The 15,701-nt window shown below is 38.1% G+C and overlaps 1 protein-coding gene across 1 annotated transcript; it reads right to left on the bottom strand.

Moving 5' to 3' along the window:
• Positions 1-612: 612 nt before the first annotated feature.
• LOC133335610 (protein patched) lies at positions 613-11,258 on the bottom strand. The gene is made up of 7 exons (XM_061543920.1): positions 11,055-11,258; positions 4,327-4,880; positions 2,316-4,263; positions 2,051-2,258; positions 1,712-1,983; positions 1,172-1,644; positions 613-865 (listed from the first exon to the last, which is right to left on the bottom strand). Exons 1-7 carry the CDS (start codon positions 11,190-11,192, stop codon positions 667-669), a joined length of 3,792 nt encoding a protein of 1,263 aa, XP_061399904.1. The 5' UTR covers positions 11,193-11,258; the 3' UTR covers positions 613-666.
• Between the last annotated feature and the right edge of the window lie 4,443 nt (positions 11,259-15,701).

The following is a 15,701-nucleotide window of genomic DNA, read 5'->3' as shown; positions in this document are numbered from 1 at the left end:
CAGACTTTATGCTTTTATTTTATAGTTGATGTTGAATGTTGTGTTTTCAAACTGACATAAGTCGCACACATTCAGAGATTGCAATGATATGAGTGCTGAATTTACGCAAATTTACAAATAAAATAATAAATACACGTGGTTGAAGAAATGTTTATTCTACTTACAAGTTTTATTTTACATTATAATAATATAAACAGTTAAATAAAAAAGTGCCAAGTCAAACGGCGTATTAAAAATGTACATATAAATTACATTCAGTCCTAATTTAGACAATTTGTGCGTCCATTCCATTTTTAGTGACAATATGAACCAAGCAATACTGTTGTAATCTTCTTCTTATGTCCAGCCTTTTTTATATCGAGCTTTAATGATGGTCTATTGGAAGCGCCCATTTTACTACAAAGTCCATTTGTTCGCATTGTTAGGTATTTCGTCCCATAGGGATTAAGTTCGTTATTTTCGTGAGTGAATGATTTGGTTTAAGATCAGGTCTAAAGGAATATTCGAGCATTGGTTATAATTTCATTTTTGATACATATATACACACATATATACAGTGGGACAATCTTACATTTTAGTAGTAGTTTTATTTTTAATAAATAGTTATTAAATTATCTAATTGTAATTGTGTAGTTGGAGGGATTTTGGTTAATTGTTGTTTTATTGCTATGATGGTGTGAAATTGTACCGGCGCACCGATCGGACTGGTGTGACTAATTCGACTTTAATGTTGGCGGTGGCAGTTACTTTCGTAGAGTTCGAGTCAGAGTGATGCGTTTCGACGGTAACTTCCGGTTGAACAACAATGCTTTGTAACTCGGGCGGAAAGCTCTCCATGCCGATGTTGGCGTCATGCACGTTGGAGCTGGGGCTTTGATGAGAACCGACCGAAGATGCATTGCTCGAGGAAGATGTGGATGTGCTTTGTGGTGGCGGTTGTTGATTGTGATGATATTGTGGTGGTGGCGGTACGTGATGAGGATTGTAATTTGCCTGCTGGTTATAATGATAACGGGGTTGTTGTGGGGTATTTGCAGAATGTTGGCGTATGTAGTTCGGTGGCGCATCTCTTGTCGTGGCGGTCATATGGTGGTAGTTCATATTGTTTGCATAATTGATATTGTTGCCATAATGTCCTCCCGCCATTCCTCCTCCACTGTTACCAGTCCACTCGTTATTCATTGGTATCGACGAATTGGATGATTTCCACGAGGGTGGCTCTTCAGTAATGGTTGTCAACGAAGGGTCATTGTTATCTTTATAATTGTAGTGCGGTTTCTGACAACTACGTGATGAAGATCGCATTGATCCCATGGCGATGTTCTTATTGTTTCGTTTACTATTGCGTGCCATTTGTGGAGAGGGGGTCGAAATCCGATCTGGATGTTCTAGTGGTATAAGTTCTGGCGCTGGTCCAACCATACTCAATACTATAGGATACATTACCAAACTGTTAAAAGCTCCCACACAAAGTACAGCTAAAAGTAGCCAGAAGAAGTGGCGAATGACAAACTCAAACGGTGAGGTGGATAACATAAAAACGGCGAGTGTTGACGTAAGAATGCCATGAGTCAGTGGGCCCAATGTAACTTGCATGGACAACAAAATACGACGTTCGCGGTTACCAACAGAAGTTAGAAAACCCTACATCATTTAAAAATACAAATCAAAAATATGCTCTGCTAAAAATGTGAGAATGGGTACTACTTACCAGTGTAATGTGAACGGTGAAACAAAGCATCATGCCCACACTCAGTATGAGAATAACAGCAGGCAAAGCCGATAACTTAATACCCAATACCGCCATAACTCCAAAAATCTGTGCCAATGAAGCCAACACACTTACTATGACCAAAACAGCGGCCCACATCGAAAGTAAAAGAATGCAGACTAGAATGAATGCCACTATGATGCAGCATGACAAAATCATAGCCAGGGAAGACCTCAAGGTCATGTATTGTTCCCAGAATATGAATGGAATACCTGAGCAAAGAGAACGTTGCAATCATTAAAATTCCAATACGGCAGGCGTCGCTCATTAGACACTTACCAGATGGATAGTTGGGTAATCCTCGCGACTCGAAGCGCATGCTCAAGTCTCGGATGTGGGCGATTAATGATTTAATTTCCGATGTATCTGTTAAGCCATGCAAATAGAATGGCAACTGGGAATAAACCAGAGGTAAAGATTTCGGTATTTTCAAGTCAGTTTCCGTCGGAACGTGGTAATATTGACGAGGCTCAGGATGTAACTTCGCCTATAAAAGACGCAATATTAGTTATAATTAACAATCTTATCTTTGGCAACTACAAACCTGAGAGGCACCATATGCGAACACGTCGTTTGTTGCCCAAGCGGATAGGTAGTTGTAGAATGCTTTGGGATTTATTATGCCCTCGTTGTCTACTAAGCGGTGTTGTACTACCAATGCCTTGTCAACCGGATTATCCACGTGCCCCGTTTGCACCAGCAACTTGTATGCAAGTATCGCGTCACTTGTAGCATTAGGATGCCAACCCTCCTGATTGATGCAACCATCCTTGAACTCACGATCAAATATTTTCTGCAAATTTCGCAACCAATCACGGAAAAGGGACAGCCAAAAATCTGGTAGGCCTCCATTGTCATTTTTAATGACGTGGGGCACCCGAACAAAGGCTTCGTGGTATTCATGTAGGAGTCGTTGATTATTTGGATACTCAAAGTTTCCCTGAGTAACCGCATACATGCTATAAAAGCCGAACATTGACGTTTGGGCATTCAAGAATTTGTACTCATTCGTTTCCTTGGGTACTAGGTCTATCAAATCCAGGCCATCCTGTAGCTTTGTCGAGGCGTACAGACTGAATATAACCGTACCCACAAACGATGTTATGACAATGAACTTAATCCAGCTCTTCATAAGAAATGGCGTGTAGTACTTAACGGCAAACTTGGCTAGAGAAAATGATGGTAGGCTTTTCTCAGCCGAGCAGGACAATAGCGCGTCGTCTTGCCGCGCAGTACTGTGTGCGGGTGTCGGTCTAATGTTTTTACAGGATTTGCTTTGCATGCTTCCATGGCTCTTGAAACTACTACGGCCATTCTTTAAGGAATTGTTAGTTTGTATCTGCTGGAAATTATTGGCAGGCGGTTCTTTCCATATAGGAAAACAACAGCAAGAAATGTCAGCTCGGCCGGCTGTCCGCCTTCGCAAGTCTAATGATATCATGGCTGGAAACACGAGCAGTGCCGCCGCCAGATTAAAACACATAACAATTGCGGCTTGAAGGCAAAACACTTTCAGTGCAGGCACCGGAATAAATGCGGCCGCGAAAAATGCTCCTGTCGTTGAACAAGCACTAAACAGTATACTGGGGCCTACTTTCTTCAAAATGTACTTGGTTTGCTCTTTGCGATTGCTCTCCGCATACGCAGCCGTAAGCATAAATATGTGATCAACTCCTAGCCCCAAAGCTAGAAACGGAACAACCTGCGTGCTGGCTGCATTGAACACAATACCCAAAATGGCACATAAACCCAAACCAGCTGCAGTCGAAAAGCCAATCAATAACACCCCAGCTACACCGACGCTGGACTGTCCCTTCACAGGATCCCGCCAACGAATGAGTGTGCAGAAGGCATAGCTCACGGTGGCAATAACTCCAATTAGGATACTTAAAGGCTTCGGATTGGAGAATTTCTCCAAAATGTCGTCCAATGTGGCCGAAGAGAACACGTACACATTGTATTTCTTGGACATGTTTGGGCCATTCATAATGTTCTCCACTTCTTTGGAAAAATTCCGCTGCCAGGCATTTAAAACCTCTGCCGCCTTTTCGGGTGTCCAGCTAATGTGGTGGACTTTGTAGTTTTCATTCCAAAAGTCAAACATTTCCTTCTCGGTCATCAGCTGTACCACAGTCTGAATAGCTTTGGCTCGTTTCAAGTGGCCGGTGCGATTGCGCTGCACACCACCCACAATCAACTCCTCGGGCCAGTGCATGTATTTGGCAGCAAACCCGTAGCAACCACCAGTCAATACTCCTCCTACGTCCAAGGGAAAGTCACTGTTTTTGTTCGGTGCAGTTTCAGGACACTGTGGATTTTTGGGATCCAGACAGGGCTTTTCGGTGTAGCCAGATGAAATTGCCGCACGCTTCATATACTGTTCTATTGTGTCAAAATCGAAGGGTATCTTTTGATCGTTCATTTGCTTCTTCATCGATTGCATTAGTTTCGAAGGATTAAGCGTGCTCCAGGTGATGCGTTTGTCTATGCCCCTGAAAAAAAACAACGTTATCATAAGACATGTCCAACCTCAGAAAAATTCCAATAATACTTACGGTATTTGAACGGGAAAATCTGGTCCCAGCAGTTGACTTCCCTCCCAGAAACAATCTAACGGCGTTATTATGGAACACGGAATGATGTGCTTAAATATCTGTTCAATGTAAAATGGTCCCTCGAAGCTTGGCGTCGTTGGCGAATTACACATGTCTCTTAGACTCCAATCTGTGTCAAACATGTGTATTTTAACCGCAGTGGCCCTCTTCAGAACTTCTAGATGCGTCAGCAGTGCCTGCGGATGCAGAACGGATGCATTCGGATCGTGTCCAGTTTGTATAAGTAATTGGTGCGTTGAACTCTCAGATTCTCCAATTGTCTTTTGAGTGTATGCTAGTTCGGTCTCGAGTCGTCCACCCTCCTGTATCCATAGCTGATGCACTTTCGAATGAATATGTACACTTTTAAGGCCAACACAGAATGTGCTTAATACTAGAATTGCCACAAATAGAACCTTTCCGGCATGTTTTTGCACAGAGCTGCCCAAAGATTCGAAATGTGATTGAAATACTGAACGTAGGTAAATTGATGTACGATTACCGCGGGCTTTACCCTAGAATAACAAAAAAAAAAAAAAATGTCAAAATATGTATAGAGAAACTTCGGGTTAAATGAACCAACAATTTTATTGAATTATGTCGTAAGAATAACTAATGAAGAGTCTCCCGGTTCTAAATAAAAAATATCGCCACCGTACAAATCTCATCTAATAAAGGTCATTTCAAAGATATTTGTTTTAAAAGTAAATTTAGAAAAACAAGATTATCAGTTTCTTCATTTGATGAGGATAATAAAAATAACATTTTATTCACTTATGTTTAATATTTTGCGAAATAGACCAATACATTTGTGATTTAATTATATTTTGGTTATGGAACGTACAATAAGGTGGATTCATATAAACAATCTATAACAAAAACAAACTTGTTGCAAACGCGTTCATAAATTTGTTATCTATTTAATTAAGAATATATAAAGGAATGTTTTACAAATCCGCCAAACTCCAGTATTACTATTTTTCTGTTTTGTTCTACATGTTTGTGCACAAATCTTTTTCCGGTTACATCAAATACATAAAACTATAACTTGGACAATTGCGATCGGGCGTTATAATGCCGTTGTTTGATCGTCTCGAAATTGATTCTCGAACAAAAACTCACTCGGTGTCGGCTGTTGGTATCTGCCCACAGAGTTTATAACTTGATAGAAATGACTGTAAACTTATAATTGAGACATTAACATTTTCTCAGGAAATGCGAAAACGGGAAGTAAAGACATTAATAACTTTGATCAGGAATTGGATAATGCCTCGTCGCATCTTTTACACAGGTAGAATACCAATCTGCAGTTAAACGGAATTCATGAATCTGGAAGTAAGGGATTCCGTTAAGCGTTAATAGCATATTCTTCGTTTGAGCAATGTCGTGCTGGGTTCGCAGCAATGGCATTGTTAATGGATGTGCGATTTCTTAAAAATCGCTAGGGGGTTGTGTGACTGGAAGGCAGGCACCAGCGGTGCAAATGGTGTGGGTGTGCGCCGGATTAAGATGCCCGTTGGTCGTTCTAGGAATCTCTGAATGTAATAGTACCCTCTACTTGTTTTAACGACATGTTAACACCTTTATGGCACATCTAAGATCATATATCAATGCAGCAGAAAATAAACTTCCAAGTAATTTCTACTACCATGCTGGAGCATGAGTTTTTCTAACGAGTGTGTCCTTGATGGTGCACAGTTTAAGGTAAAAAAGTACCTCAAGTGTGTAATTTATCTAAGGACCATGCCTGGATTAATGTTGCTGGACCACTGCTAGTAAAATTTTCGAACCCGACATTAGATCTGGCCATTCAAATGAATTGAAAAATTATCACAATACAAAATGACAGTGCCCAGTGTACAATGGCAAACCCACTAATATATGTAGTAAATGTAGTGTACACTAATTAACCAACTAGTCTGTCTTGAAAATCGACGTATTTGTATTAACATTTGGCATACTCTTGTGTACATATGCCGATTGGTATTATGTAGTGTACCATCCTAATAACATCCGTACCCTCATAATTGAAATTGTTTTCTATATTCCCAGCTTGAATGTGTATGTGGACAATAACTACCACCACACGCATGCATATGTATTGGGAATACGAGATGCTAATAACCAGGCAAATGACATTTCTCACAATTGTTGTAGGACACCCAAGAAGATGTATTCGGGCACATTCGATTTTTTTGAGTTTCTTCAAAGCACATTATACGCGCATACTAACATATGTATACATATATATATATGAAAATACACATGTGCTTCAACAACATAATACATACGCAAATGCGTACGAATATAGAAATTGTGTTGTGTATGTGTGTTTGGACATGTAGTGAGTTGCTACACAAACAAGGAACATAACAGCTGCTTGCTTGTTTCGCCTTGATGTTTAGATGAAGAGGCGGATACGGGTCATATTTAAGAACATATTTGAGGGTCACATGCAAGACGATATTATCACATCGATCGGCGTCATTTCCCTCTTCACCAAGATTGATTTGAAGTAGCGTTTTTGCGATTGACGATGCATTTCCATTGAGAAAAACACCACAATAAATTGAATATTAAGAATATTATCTGAAGAGGTCGTTTTAGGAAATATGAAGCCGTTGTAACATGTTTTCAGTGGTATCCGTAAGCCTATAACACATCATTACCCTTTGAATATTTGTACAATTCAATATTGTAGACAACTGTAAGAATCGTAAAACTGTGCCGCATTTTCGTCCTCTTTTTCGGTAAATCATTAACAAAAGCTGTTCAGGTAGGTTATAAAGCGATGTGTGTGTGCTCAGGTATCTTTATGACCAGGTAATGTCTTCATCCGCACTCACAAGATGATCGCTGCCGACAGCTTGTCCAACCAATTTTCGTTCTGTTCGAAAATCGTGTCGAGTGAGTAGTTAATGTATGGTCGGCCATTACGGCTGTAGAATTGACCTGTATTTGTATTCGTATTCTCTTTCCGGTTCATATACATCTCTCAAAGTAGTGATTGCAATGGTCGGCTATTTTTAAAGAACGTCGGACTGTGTGAAATATTATAAAGACATGTTTTTGATGTCTTTATAATATCTCGCCCCATTGCCACTGCAATTTGTTTATTTGTGTCAAGACCAAATATGCCGTGTGTTCAAAGATCGGCACAACACAAAGCGATTAAGTACCGAGTTATAAAGAAATAACCGGCTTATTCGCATAGAGAAATTCCTTTCTAATTGTTAACGGAAACAGGAAAAACAATATGTGGTATTTACTACGTGCTTAGCCATGGAGAACAGCGCTTCTTTCAACAAAAGGATGTTCTTGAAGCAGAAAAAATTGTCGGATTCTCTTTGATTTTTGATATACTGGGCGGATCACCTATATACATACACATATATGGATAAATACATGCGAATGAAGAAATTGAAAGAATCCGAGTATTCAATTTTGAAATTTATCAGACATATTTGATAGTATAATGAAGAAAATACTGAAGTATCCGATCCATGGACATCATGATGAAAAAATCAGTGCAATTTCTACCCACCGACGTACTATAGAAAACTTTTACTCGATTACGAAAGCGAATGCAGCACATACATACATAAATGCCGTACTCCGCGGTAATGTAAAATACAGCCATCAGTGATCACAAGTGCAATAAAACAGCTATAAATTTAAACATCTACGATGACTGTGGGATGTGCATTCCGTATTGCCGAATCAACACACATCCAAGCCAACGTCGGCTGTGATGGTGGTCTTAACGGAGACGACGGCGTTGACTGCACATGGTGGGCAAATAACATACAAACATACACAAACCTCCACCACTCTATAGTTGTAGTCGCCATGGGTGGCCACTGTCGCCTTACGGGTTTGCCGCGGCGAATACTCGCAGTCAGTGAGTCAAGTCAACATTTTATATTTATACATTTTAATATTTATTTACTCATTTTCAGTTAACGTTCAAATGCATCTGTGAACTCGAGGATATGGTGGTCATATAGTCAGACACCTTAGATCGAATAATAAGCTCACATATATTAGTTCAGTGCACCTCCCCCTTCCCCTCGGACATAGGCATGTCGTGGCGAACTTCATGCATCAAACAACTCAATTGTATAGAAATTGGAATAAAATCTGCCCTAGTTTTAATCCAAACATGTCATCATTTCTACCGCATTCCCAGTGATCACATCGAGGGCGTTCCATGCAGTCGTTATACTAACGAAAATCACTCATTTTGCTTCTTCCGTCTTCCTTCTTGTTATGGATACTTTGGCTGAACTCGTAAGTCCAGATGCCTGCTTCGCCTGAAAGGGGCCACTAAGCAAACAAACAAAAAACAAGAATTCATGAAGTTACACACACATAGGCACAGACACACATTACATATTTACAGACTCGTGTTCGTCTTCGTCGCCGTGCTCGTACGGTGATCAAATGTAGAAAATCCAAGGTTTGTTCTTTCGTCGTTGCTTTTGTGTACCTACCAATCCATACTATAGACGTTTCGCTTTAGGGCTGGACTAAAGACGACGATGGTGAAGATGCTGGCGTTGTATTGCTGCCATTGTGTTGCTGTTGTTGTTTCTACTATACCATAATGGTTGTTACTGTTGAAATGCTCTGAATGGGTTCGTTTGTGTCCAATTCCAACGATACATCTTTCTCTGTGGTCGACTGGGCTGACTGGCTATCTGTCTGTCTGTCCGTGCGTCCGTCCATACATCCATCTACCTTACCACCGTCGTTGAATGTCTGTGTGTGTTCGCCAGTTTTAACGTTTTTAATGTCTTCATTATTTTCGATTTACGTTTACGTCTGTATTTTATGCCCAGCGATGATGTTATTGTTTTTCTCTGTTTTGTTGTTTCTGTTGTTATATCTACTTTGTATCGCACCGCATGTCATGTTAGTCATCGTATTTGTTATTTGGCTAACAGAGGTAAATAATTGTGAGTATTATTACCAATTCAGAATAACACTGATACTGCAACTGTAAGTTGTTTTAATAGCCGATACAAATAAATAGGCGACTACAAACCCAAATCGTATTGTTTGTCATGTTAATGTACAAACCCCAATTGAATCCCTCCAAAAAAGTCCTCCAAAGGTCTGGGCAAAACGAGTGTTGAAATTCAACAACAAAGACCACTGCTGCAACAGCTGATTATAACATGATGTAGAGTACTCATGTGGTTCGTCTTTGCCGTCGTAATTCATCAATACCTCTCTTTCTTCTTTTATCGTTTCTATCAAAGCTCTTCTGGGTGTTCCTATTTACAACGAGGCAGCTGATAAAAAAAACCATCACTGTTGTAGTCTATGGGATGGGTGGAAAGACTGACAGTTTTTGTTGTAGTAAAACTTTTGTAGCGGAAACGAAAACGTACAAACACTCAAGAAAAAAATTGAGATATAAACCAACATGTTCCATTAGCATCACGAGGCAAACCTAGTCTCATTGTTTAAGTCCCGGATATGCGACTTTACTGTAAAATAACTGACGATTTGTGTGCCTCATAGAAAATGATTCGACATTCGAATTTTTGAATATCTAATCTACAACCAATTAAAGGCATTTCAAATGTTAAAAAAGAAGTGGCCCCATGTTAAAACCCATATTTTTGTCATTATAATTTGGTCATTGAGATGACAGATAGGTTGGTACTACAATTTACGTACAACATCGGCGTATACAACTGAATTATTACAAAATATTCTAGATATGGTTGAGAACAAGTGAATTTGGTAACGGTAAAACAATTTCTATGTGTACATACCAGGCCTACGGGGTCGATTAATTGAGCTGGAGTCGGAAACATTAACTTAAAATACTGATTCCGGGCACAACATATGTATATATATTCACAATTGCCCCATGTATTAATTCATTCAGTTCGAAAATGTGATTTGAAAGTCATGTAATGTTCTTTAGCATTACAGTGGGGCATCTGCAAAATTCTGAAGTTTTCCCATTCCTTAAGTAAACGGAATGATTTAAAAACGTACATTCGAAGACTTTGTTATGATAGAATGTTGTGGAAGTGTATTTTTTTTTCTTTTGCAAAAGTTTATTGCAATAGTAAGAGATCCTTTAATTGATATTTGTCTCTAAGGTTTTAATCAAGGTTTATTAATAAGTTTAACCAGTAATACCAGCTGAAGTCTTCATTGACTATCAACGATTATTGTTTGAATAATAGGTGTACAATTCTATTTTGAGCTTTAATTCTGTTCTGGTTGGTATTTCGCGATTAAAAAGTTGTCAGCAAGATAAGACTAATGCATGAATTCGCCACTCGGTAGACCTTACTCAATAGACCATGGTTGTAATAATTAATATTCGAAATTAATGGCGTTGGGTGGGTGGTTTATAAATATTTTCCAAACCATTTTCTGCATATTAAAAAGAGTTTAAAAAGACATTTCACAAATAGGTTTAATTCGATATTTCATAGTATTATCGTGAATTACAATTTAAAGGTTTTTAGCTATTTTCAAAATTGGTATTGCGTTTCCCTATAAAATGCTTACTCTACAAAGTCTGTGATCATGGAAACAATAAATACCATCAAAATTATATACATATGTATACAGTCTAGACTTGGAAACGGTTCCTAGATGTGGTCTGAATTCATCTATAAGGTAAATGTTATTATGTTAAATTGCGGTATTGTTCTTACTTTGTCGATTTGATCCAAAGCTATTTGGGCATCAACCCATGTTGTGCGAATATATAAATCGGAAAATAGCTTTTCGTCGACAACATCGCCATGTGTGTCGGGGACGCGGGGTAGAGTATCCATTGTAGGCACAACCATATTTTGTTGTGTATTTTCTTTCCACCAAATGATGCCAAGTTTTTATGCATACGGCATTTGTTCGATGTGTGTAGTAAGTGGAATTGCTGTTGTGCGGATAGATGTTCTGTTTTGTTTTTTTTTTCTCCAAGAGAATTGTTTTTTTTTTATTATTTTTGTAATTTCACTCGATTAGTTTTGTATTATTTGTATATTTTTCTTTCAATCTTTCATTCTTCATTTCTTGTTTTTATTTTGTTTTTTTTTATTCTCACTTAAAATTAAATATATTTTGGTCGATCATTTTCTCATACTCTTGTGTGCTCTCCCTCTTCACTTGTAAAGTCTTAGTATTCTGGCGAGACAGCGGTGCACTCAGATATTACGTGCGTGCTCTGGCTCTTTCCTTTTGACTTTTGTATTTTTGTTTGATTTCGGAAAAAAACCAACAACAATTTTTCTATTCACATTTTTTGGGAATAATGCACTCGAATTTCCGTAATTTGTTTGTCTCGATTTGATTCGACGAAAACGGAGAAACAACTGTTCAGCGCGCGTTTACGTTTCGCTTTCCTCTTTTGGTTTTATTATTTTTGAATCGGCTTTGAGTATCACACACCTAACACATACGACAGTCCTATCCTCACGAAGATCATTTTCAAACTGATGCAGTTTGCTGAGTGTGCGCGCGGTATTATCGTGGACATATTGTGAACAACTTCATTAGTGTGCGCTGCTGCCAGGGATGGAATTGTATGTGACGGAACGAACGTTTCGGGTACATTTTAGTTCAGTAACACACGAATGTTAAAAACGACACGACAGACACACAGACTTTGATATATTAATATTAGCAATATTGAAAAAAGACTTTCTCCAAAGTCTAAGTAAAAATAAACAAAAATTAAAAATTTGTCAAATGTTTAGAAGAAACAAAAAAAAAACTCTGAAATGGGAGACGACAATCACTGTTCGAATTGTGGAAAATAAATTTAAAAAATTGTAGCCGCCCAAGGGAAAAAACGGTGTGCGACATGCAAACGTACTAGTATTCTAAATATTGTACGGAACACACACCTACTGCCAACACTAATACTGTGTATCCCGTGCCTAAGAGAACATTTACTGTATGCAAGAGATTATTGTGTGTCTCTTTTCTTCTCGGATCGGGTTGGAGATACTTGTATAACGACGATAACATTCATTGTTATTTATACGGCCATTTTGATTTGTCATTTCTGGTCTCGCAGTCGTTCGTTTGTTCAGCAGTTGCTGTGTTGTAAATGTAGTGGGGGCGACACTATGTTATCTCTCTGTCGTAAATGAAGTCATTATTTGAGTTATGTTAACTAAATTATGTTAAGATGGTCTACAGTATAGCGCACATACATACGCCTTCCTTTCATTCGCCCTCTCCTCGCCCATATTCGACGAGTTATTGAAGATCTATGTAAAATCAGATTGAAAGCCTATTCTGTCTCTCAAGCATGATTGTCCAACTACAACAACTGCTATTGGTATGCGGCCAGGTACACAAAATAAACAAACAGCAGCAACATCGAAAACAACAACAGAAACCACCACACAAATCCTACTCAATTTTTACCCACCAACAATAAACATTATGCAAATAAACGCGAAGAAACGAAATACAGGCGGAAGGAAGAACTGACGGAGCGGAGCGGACGACGCCAAACCTGAAAACGAACTCCACTTACGATTGCCACCCATATCGCGAAAAAGCAATGCCTGGTCGCTTTTTGCCTTGAACATTATTGATTCCATAAAATATTTTTATGAGATTCGTAAATTTAGCCAAAGCACTGTCGCGAATTGAATGATTGGGCAAGAACTTCATCCGCGACACACCGATATGTTCTTCAGTCCACAGACTTTGTATCAATCTTAGGCGTCGCATGTACTCTGTGAGGACGGGCGTATGCATGCTGCACATGTGTGTGTACGCTTTCCTCTTGCGTTCAACTCACTCACACCGTGCGGGTAGATTTCCACATACTGAGAAGCCATCAGATCTGACCAATAAACCTTAATCTAATAAATTTCCCCTGGAAGTGTAAAAGGTAGACAACAATGCTGACTGCTTACTGCCAATTCTTTATAAACGCCAGCTTTTAACTAAGTGGGTGGTCTCTTATAGTTGTCTGTCGCTCTGCCGGCGATGACTACTTACCCTACCATTTGCAACGGACCATCGTGAGCACAGTGGGTCTTTCTCAACATTCCGAATAGTTCGAAATTTATGATGTGGAGACCACACTATGCAATATACGAATGAATACCCAAACGCCTACGGGCAAAATGAAAGAAGATAACATAAGCTTTTACGTTGCACTTCGTTCCACTGTGCAACGTGGCGGCATTGTGTGATGCACGGGTGCCTTTCTTGTGCTTTGGCAAATTTGTTAACATTGTACATGTTTGTTTTCAGTTGTTGTTGTTGTTTTGGATTGTTGCAGCCATAGTCGTATTGGGTGGCAAATCAGTTGACTGTTAACTGTTGCCAATATTGACTTGTTATTGCTGGCAATATGTTTATTGTCATTTTTCCTACACCATTTCGCGAAGCACAATAATCGCGACCAGATTGAATAATACTAATGTTTCCACCATCAATTGTGCAGCCACAAATGTAAAAAAAAAATACAAAATGAGAGAAAAACACAAACCAAACTTAATTTTAAACTAATTTGTATTTAATGAACTTAACACAAAAATAATTTTGTCCATTTAGTCGTATTTTTAATAGTTAGACGAAAGTTTATGTGTAAAGGTTTCTGGCAAAGAGCTTTTTTAAAAATATTTTCAAAAAAAATGCAGTAAAGTAAAAAATCACACAATGTTTTAATTATATGTCCACTTCAAAGTCGATGTATTTTCATAAAAACCGTTATTTATGGAAAAATTGCATGCAATAATTTTCTATTTTCACACTAAATCTCTTATGTGCTATATATCGAATTGTTCCGAATTAAAAAAATTTCAAAAATACTTCAAACGAATCGAGGGCTGATCAAGAAATGTTTACCACAGTAAATGTTTTAATTCTGTGACCACCACTGTATGTTCCATTTGTAATTTGTTTCTTTAAGTTCCAATTCTAGACTTCACCCATGGCACAATAATAAAGGTCAATTTAGGACAAATACAAGCATTTGTATTTACACAGTAATAACTAAAATAGTTTTATATTTTAACTTAAAAAATCCATTGCTAAAACATAAACATAAAATATATAACTGTAACCAAGCAACAGTTTTATAATATTAGGAAAATATCGCGACTTTATTTGGTTTCATCTATCATAGGTTTCATAGGTCAATTTTGATAGTTTTTGATACGAATATTTCTGACCCAATGAAAATTCAAAATACTAAATTGCAGGCAATTTGTTTGAAAAACGCACACAAAATCTGAAAAAAAAAAACAAAAAAACATTAGGAGGTTGCCGTAATATGGAGGCAACCCCAAATAGTGAACCAAAATTGATCATTTTTTGTAAGAATGCCTAATAATTTGGATTCCTGGCCTATAGTGTATCTTTGTCTAAAATTTCATCGAGCTAAGTACATGTGTTCAGCCAAAAATTTGCATTTTGTCTATTCAACACTAGCGATAATTCATGTTTCTGAGCGACTTAAGGGGATCCCCCCCATTCTCGGGGTCAAATTTTTTTGATTTAATTCGATTCTACACTAATTCAAGAATGTCTCTACAAAATTTCAAGTGAAAATCTCAAGAACTCTTGAAGATATAGCCGATTTATTGTGTCAGCATCAAGTGACGGCTAAAGGGCTTCTCAAACTTTAAACGCGTTTTTCTCTTTTGCGAATGGCGGGCACGATAACTCAAAAACTAATAACCCAATCGATTCCAAATTTTTACACGTTTCTCTGTGAGTGGGTGAAGATCTTCACCCATTGGTTTTATCCTAGTTCATACGATAGCTATACACTCACAGAGAAACGTGTAAAAATTTGGAATCGATTGGGTTATTAGTTTTTGAGTTATCGTGCCCGCCGTTCGCAAAAGAGAAAAACGCGTTTAAAGTTTGAGAAGCCCTTGGTTTTTGGTCAAAAATCGGCGATTTTGTTAATTTTAGAGCGAAGTCAATAATCCTAGTTCATACGAGAGCCAGACATGTACTCTTTCTAACACCGTTGGAATTTTCGGATTCCGATGTTCCAGTGAGGAGTTACCATGCCCGCCATCAAAAAATAAGGATTTTTTTAATTACAAAAAACAACAACAAAGCAATAACAAAAAATTTTTGTAAATTATTTTTCTTCTCTTTTAAATCTTCAAATATATATGTGCAAAGTTACAAACAAGCATTGGTATTGATTTACAGCCCATTGAAAATCTTGAAAAATTAAAATCGAGAATGGGTGGGGTTCCCTTAAATAAATGTAACCATATAAAAATTGTATATTTTTACAGTGATCTTTTCGTAATTGAAAAGAAAAAATTTCGAAACAGATGAACCTAAAAACAGTATAGTGGAAAATGCAA

Source organism: Musca vetustissima, unplaced genomic scaffold (genome assembly GCF_032173495.1).
Source record: "Musca vetustissima isolate MV318-11 ecotype Yass unplaced genomic scaffold, APGP_CSIRO_Mvet_v1 utg8222, whole genome shotgun sequence".
Classification (NCBI taxonomy): Eukaryota; Metazoa; Arthropoda; class Insecta; order Diptera; family Muscidae; genus Musca; species Musca vetustissima.
The sequence above is the reverse complement of the archived record's forward strand: the minus strand, read 5'-3'. Positions and strand labels throughout refer to the sequence as shown.